Below are 6,732 nucleotides of genomic sequence, written 5' to 3' on the forward strand. Positions count from 1 at the left end.
ATCTCTACAAAAAAATAAAATAATTAACTGGATGTGGTGGTACATACCTGTAGTCCCAACTATTCGGGAGGCTGAGGTGGGAGATTTGCTTGAGCCCAAGAGGTTAAGGCTGCAGTGGGCTGTGATTGCACCACTGTACTCCAGCCTGGGCAACAGAGCAAGACCCTGTCTCTTAAAACAAAGCAAAACAAAACAAAAAATATGTAACATGTGAAGGAAAAAGCTCCGGTCACATCCTCCTCAGGCAACCACTAGTATTCCTAGTATCTACCCTTTTGTATGTTTTTTTTTCTATGTGCTAACTCATGTGATGACAATTTTAAGCAAATTGTCCCGTGTTCTCACCTGGAATTTTTTTTTTAAGACGGAACCTCCCAGGTTCAGGTGATTCTCCTGTCTCAGCCTCCCGAGTAGCTGGGATTACAGGTGCCTACCACCACGCCCGGCCAATTTTTGTATTTTTAGTAGACACGGTGTTTCCCGATGTTGGCTAGGCTAGTCTCGAACTCCTGGCCTCCCACCTCGGCCTCCCAAAGTGCTGGGATGACAAGCGTGAGCCACCATGCCTGGCCAAGGACTTTGTCTTGTTCCCACGTGTCCTCGGTGTCTAAAACAGACTAGCTTGGGAGGTGCATGCAAAATGTTCTCAGCCTGCTTCTGTGTGAAGGCCAGGGTGGGCACCTGTACGGAATCGGGGTCTCTGAGCCCATTGGAGTGGGTGCCATGCTTCAGAGTTGGGGCCCCCTGGCCTGCCATTCCCCAGCTCCCTGGTCTGACGTCAGCAGTGCGTGGCTTAGGAGATGATGAACGTGGCTTCCCGGCGTCCTCTGTTCTCTTTTAGACAAAGGTCCAAGTGAGGACCCTTAGCCCGAGGAGTGGCCCATGGAGGGTGAGGCCCTGTCTACCCCCCACATTTTATGCCCACCCCCACCCCATCTCTTCTCCCCTGCCCTCCACCTCCCCTTGGCCTCGGGGTCTCTTCCTTCTCTCCAGCCCATCTCTCTCCAGCACCCTGGTTTGGGGATGGGAGTCCTGTGGGCTGCCTGAGGTGGGAGGAGATTTAAAGACCCGTCTTCCAGAAGGTCTTTAGGAGGTACCTCGTCAGAGCTGCGAGCGGTTCCCACTGCTAAGGGAAATTACAAGGCTTTGTTTTCATTACACACCCTGCTGCCTTCCGCAAAGGTTTTAAGACTGGAAACTGAGCCTCCTCTATCTGAACAAGTAGAATAGAGGCCTGAAAGCACAAAATTGGCTGTGTCCAGCAGACACGCCCATTCTGAGGAACATGAGAATTCCCACCCTGCTGAGAATGGAAGTAGGACAGAGAGAGAGGGAGGCCAAGGTGAGGGTGGGTCTGTTTCACCTGTGGAGTACCCTGGAATGGAATGAGTGAGTGTCAAAGGAGAGAACTGTCACTTCCCCAAACCCAGCCTGGCCGGAGGAACCAGGAAGTCTTAACACAGTTCCACTGCCACCTGGTGGCGGCGTGCTCAATTCGCAGGCTTAGTGTGTACCCACTAGTTCTCAGTCACGTACTATACTCAGTCACACACCTAGAAAGACCCATGGTCACTGCTAGTACACAGAACCTTCCAAATCTTCATTTAGACCGGTGGTGCCCTAGATTTGATTTCACAAACAAGATTGTGAGCCCAGGAATTGTGGATCTGTCTGCGTGTGACATTTCTGAGGAAATAAGTTATCCACCGCCACCGCCCCAGCCTTCCCCCATTCCAAGATCCCACCACAGGGCCAATCTTGGTACCAGCAGAGCAGGAACATCAGCCAAGAAGCTGCCACCAAAGAGCCTCAACAGACTGCCTTTTGCCTTCCAGACAGCCACGGTGATGTGATCCGGCCCCTGCGGAAGCAGGTGGAGCTGCTCGTCAACACACATTACAGTGAGCAACAAGTGGAACGGGGTCTGGGGGCATCCCGGCCCCCTCCAGCTGCCCTGTTTGCAGAAGGACTTTGGACCCATCCCCTTGCCTGCTCCCATCCGAGCTGCTCTCTGGGCAGGGACAAGGGAGGGAGAGAAGGGAGGAGCTGGGACCCTCCTTAAAAAGAAAAGAATAAGATAAGATAACCTCAGTGGTGTGCCAGGCATGAGGCTAGGTGCTTCCCCATGTTTTTTTGTTTTGTTTTGTTTTTTTGTTTTGAGACAGAGTCTCACTCTGTCATCCAGGCTGGAGTGCAGTGGCACAATGTCGGCTCACTGAAACCTCTGCCTCCCAGGTTCAAGCGATTCTCCTGCCTCACTCTCCCGAGTAGCTGGGATTATAGGTGCCCGCCACCACACCCAGCTAATTTTTGTATTTTTGATAGAGACAGGGCTTCACTGCGTTGGCCAAGCTGGTCTTGAACGCCTGACCTCAAGCAATCCGCCCGCCTCTGCCTCCCAAAGTGCAGGGATGATAGGCATGAGCCACCGTGCCCAGCCCCCCATGTTGTTGTATCCCATCTCACAAAATCCCCATGTCTTAAGACCCACTTTACAGATGAAGAGAACTGAGACCTGGTAAAGGGATGTGGCTCGTCCAAGGCCCCACACTACTCAGTGGCAGAGATCAGGCTCATTCCACGGCGTGGTGTTGGGCCACACCAGCGTGTGGGGTTGCCTGTGGTGGCAGGAGGGACACTGGAGGGGCCTTACTGGAAGGGTGAGGTCAAGTGGACTTAGGGGGAGGTAATGCCGAATCTCAGCAGCCATTAGTGGTGACTTCTGTGCTGCCTGGGCATGAGGGCATGGACCCAGCGTGGGCCTTGGGGTAAGCATGGGTTGAGTTCTTATCCCCTGGCTCTGCTGTTCAGTGGCTCTGTGACCTCAGACAAGTCACATGCCCTGTGAGCTCCAGGGTCCTTTCCTGCAAGCTGGGAGGCCACTCTTCCCACCTCCCAGGAAGGCTGGCAGGCCTTCAAAAGGGTTCTGGCAGCTTTGCCCCCTACATAGGCACAGGACACAGGAGTTGAGGCTTCTGGCCCCATGGCACCGGGTGGCCTTACAGCAGCCATGTCTCTGCAGCCAAGGCCATTGGTATCTCGGAGCCCGTCAAGGTGCCGTACTCCAAGTTTCTGATGCACCCGGAGGAGCTGTTGGTGGTGGAGCTGCGTGAAGGCATCTCCCTCCACAGGTCCAACTGCTTCGGGATCGCCAAGTTCCAGAAGGTTCTGAAGGCCAGCAATAGCATCCAGTTTGTCTTCAAGAGGTAAGGCCCGACCAGGTCCACAGGAGACAGCGCCAGGCCTGCTCAGCACCCAGGGGCAGGAGCAGCACCGAACTGCCATCAAGCGACTCTTGTGCCTCAGCCACACCAATAGCTGGGACCACAGGTGTGTGTCACCATGCCCAGCTAATTTATTTATTTATTTATTTTTATATATTTTTTGAAATGGAGTCTCACTCTGTCGCCCAGGCTGGAGTGCATTGGCCGGATCTCAGCTCACTGCAAGCTCCATCTCCCGGGTTTACGCCATTCTCCTGCCTCAGCCTCCCGAGTAGCTGGGACTACAGGCGCCCGCCACCTGGCCCGGCTAGTTTTTTGTATTTTTTTTTAGTAGAGACGGGGTTTCACCGTGTTAGCCAGGATGGTCTCAATCTCCTGACCTCGTGATCCGCCCACCTCGGCCTCCCAAAGTGCTGGGATTACAGGCATGAGCCACCACGCCCGGCCCATGCCCAGCTAATTTATTTATTTATTTATTTATTTATTTATTTATTTATTTATTTATTTATTTAATTTTTTTAGAGAGAGGGTCTGGCCACATTGCCCAGACTGTTCTCAAACTCCTGGACTCAAGCCATCTCCTGCCTGGTCCTCCCAAAGTGATTACAAGCGTGAGCCACCATGCCTGGCCACTATTTCTTTTCTTTTTTTTTTTCTTTAGACAGAGTCTCACCTCTGTCTCCCAGGCTGGAGTGCAGTGGTGCGATCTTGGCTCACTGCAACCACAGCCTCCTGGGTTCAAATGATTCTCCTGACTCAGCCTCTCGAGTAGCTGAGACTACAGGTGCCGGCCACCACGCCTGGCTAATTTTTGTATTTTTAGCAGAGATGGGGTTTCACCATGTTGGCCAGGCTGGTCTTGATCTACTGACCTCAAGTGATCCAGCCACCTTAGCCTTCCAAAGTGCTGGGATTACAGGCATGAGCCACCGCGCCAGGCCCCTTTTCTTTTCACCTTTTTTTTTTGACAGCAAGGTGTTAGATGGGGTTTGGCTGCAGTTGGCAGACATGAGGCTCCCCAGGCCTGCCAGACCCAAAGTCACTGAGCTGACCCCTTTCACAGTCTCAGGAGAGCAGTGTTCAGTTTGTCCAGATGCAGAATGGGAACGTCCCATCAGCTCACGGGTTCTCCAGGCTGGCGTGTTGGTGTCCTGGGCCAGGGGCTGGGGACAATGTCCCATCGTCCCAGGACGGGAAAGTCTGGCAGTAGCTTCTCCAGGCTCTTTCTGTTTCCTTGAGCGTGTTGTGTTTTTGCCAGTGAGGGCCCAGGGCAGCATCCATGGATACACCATGTGTGCCCAGCTAGGATAAAAAGTCCCTTTGGAGAAGGTGGTGGCAGTTATTGAGTAAAAATGTGGTTGGGGGATTTCAGGAACAGTGGCTCATGCCTATAATCCTGGCACTTTGGGAAGCTGAGGTGGGAGGATTGCTTGAGTCCAGGAGTTCAAGACCAGCCCGGGCAACATAGCAAGACTGTCACAACAAATTTTTTTTTTTTTTTTTTTTTAAGCTCTGATGTGGCAGCACATGCCTGTAGTCTCAGCTACTCAGGAGGCTGAAGCAGAAGGATCACTTGAGGCCAGGAGTTCAAGACTAGCATGGGCAACATAACGAGACCCCATCTCTAAAAAAAATTTAAATTAGCTGGGCATGGTGGTGCACACCTGTTACACCTGTAATCTCAGCTATTCAGGAGGCTGAGGTGGGAGGATCACTTAAGCCCAGGAGGGGTTTGAAAGCTCCAGTGAGCTATGATTGCACCATTGCACTCCAGCCTGGGTAGCAGAGCAAGACCCCTCCTCAAAAAAATGAAACCACAAAACAGGGAATGGGAGGATCATATTTCCATTCTGTGTTTGTTAATTCTGTGTTACTGTAACAGCATACATTTAGGCTTGGTTTACGGCTGGGCACGATGCCTCATGCCTGTAATCCCAGCACTTCGGGAGGCCAAGGCGGGCACTTGAGGTCAGGAGTTTGAGACCAGCCTGGCCAACATGGTGAGAGCCTGTCTCTACTAAAAATATACAAATTAGCCAGGCATGGTGGCTCACGCCTGCAATCCCAGCTGTAATCTCCCTGTCGTCAGAAGACTGAGGCACAAGAATCACTAGAACCCAGGAGGCGGAGGTTGCATTGAGCTGAGTTCACGCCACCACACTCCAGCCTGGGGAACAGAGTAAGACCCTGTCTCAAAAAAAAAAAAAAAAAAAAATAGAAAAGAAAAAATTATGCTTGGTTTGCTTGAAAGTGGCAAGAAAGAAGAGACTCTTAAGGGTTTATTCCTCCAGGGGAATAGATGGTTCTCAAACTGGGAGACTCACAGTGTCATTCTAGCATACAGTGGCGAGGAGACGCGCTGGGACAGGGAGCTCTTCTGCAAGGCCTGCTCTATGCCAGGAGGGAGGCTGCTGCTCCACGACACACAAAGAGCAGATAGCGAAAAGCTACACAACAGGGCTGGAGAGCAAGAGTTGTGATTTGTGCAGTAGAATCAAAGGCTTCAGCAGGCCAGGATGAAATGCAGCCACACATACCTCGTGTGTCTGGGCATATTAAAAGGAAGATTGAACTGGGCATGGTGGCTCATGCCTGTAATCCCAGCACTTTGGGAGGCTGAGGTGGGCAGATAATTTGAGATCAGGACTACTAAAAATACAGAAATGAAGGCCAGGCGCGGTGGCTCACACCTGTAATCCCAGCACTTTGAAAGGCCAAGGTAGGCGGATCACCTGAGGTCAGGAGTTCAAAACCAGCCTGACCAATATGGAGAAACCCCATCTCTACTAAAAACTACAAAATTAGGCCAGGCATGGTGGCTCATGCCTGCAATCCCAGCACTTTGGGAGGCCGAGGTGGGCAGATCACGAGGTCAGGAGATTGAGACCATCCTGGCTAACACGGTGAAACCCCGCCTCTGTTAAAAATACAAAAAGGTAGCCGGGTGTGGTAGTAGGCACCCGTAGTCCCAGCTATTTGGGCAGCTGAGGCAGGAGAATGGCGTGAACCTGGGAGGCGGGGCTTACAGTGAGCCAAGATTGTGCCACTGCACTCCAGCCTGGGCAATAGAGCGAGACTCCATCTCAAAAATAAAAAACAAACAAACAAAAAAACAAAATTAGCCGGGTGTAGTGGTGGGTGCCTGTAATCCCAGCTACTCGAGAGGCTGAGGCAGAAGAATTGCTTGAACCCAGGAGGCAGAAGTTGCAGTGAGCCGAGATCGCACCACTGCACTCCAGCCTGGGCAACAAGAGCAAAACTCCATCTCAAAAAAAAAAAAAAAAAAAAAAATTAGCCAGGCATAGGGGCATGCACCTGTAATCCCAGCTACTCAAGAGGCGAAGACAGGAGAATCACTTGAACTCAAGAAGCGGAGGTTGCAGTGAGCCGAGATCGCACCCCCGCATTTCAGCCTGGGGGACAGAGTGACACTCTTGTCTCAAAAAATAACAAATAAATAAATAAAAAGGGAAGATTGCATTTCAGGCGGTTTAAGGATAAACTTGTG

General features: G+C 51.7%; 1 protein-coding gene across 1 annotated transcript in view; it reads left to right on the top strand.

Annotated features, from left to right (window-relative positions):
* Positions 1-839: 839 nt before the first annotated feature.
* Positions 840-6,732, top strand: part of LOC105548728 (general transcription factor II-I repeat domain-containing protein 1-like) — a 14,153-nt gene continuing 8,260 nt past the window's right edge. Inside the window, exons 1-3 of the mRNA XM_011992903.1 lie at positions 840-889; positions 1,836-1,901; positions 3,023-3,206. Of these exons, the coding sequence (XP_011848293.1) occupies positions 883-889; positions 1,836-1,901; positions 3,023-3,206 (257 nt within the window). The 5' untranslated portion in view covers positions 840-882. The remainder of the gene's footprint in view (positions 890-1,835; positions 1,902-3,022; positions 3,207-6,732) is intronic.

The sequence above is a fragment of the Mandrillus leucophaeus genome, unplaced genomic scaffold (genome assembly GCF_000951045.1).
Source record: "Mandrillus leucophaeus isolate KB7577 unplaced genomic scaffold, Mleu.le_1.0 Scaffold42, whole genome shotgun sequence".
In the NCBI taxonomy this organism is placed as follows: Eukaryota; Metazoa; Chordata; class Mammalia; order Primates; family Cercopithecidae; genus Mandrillus; species Mandrillus leucophaeus.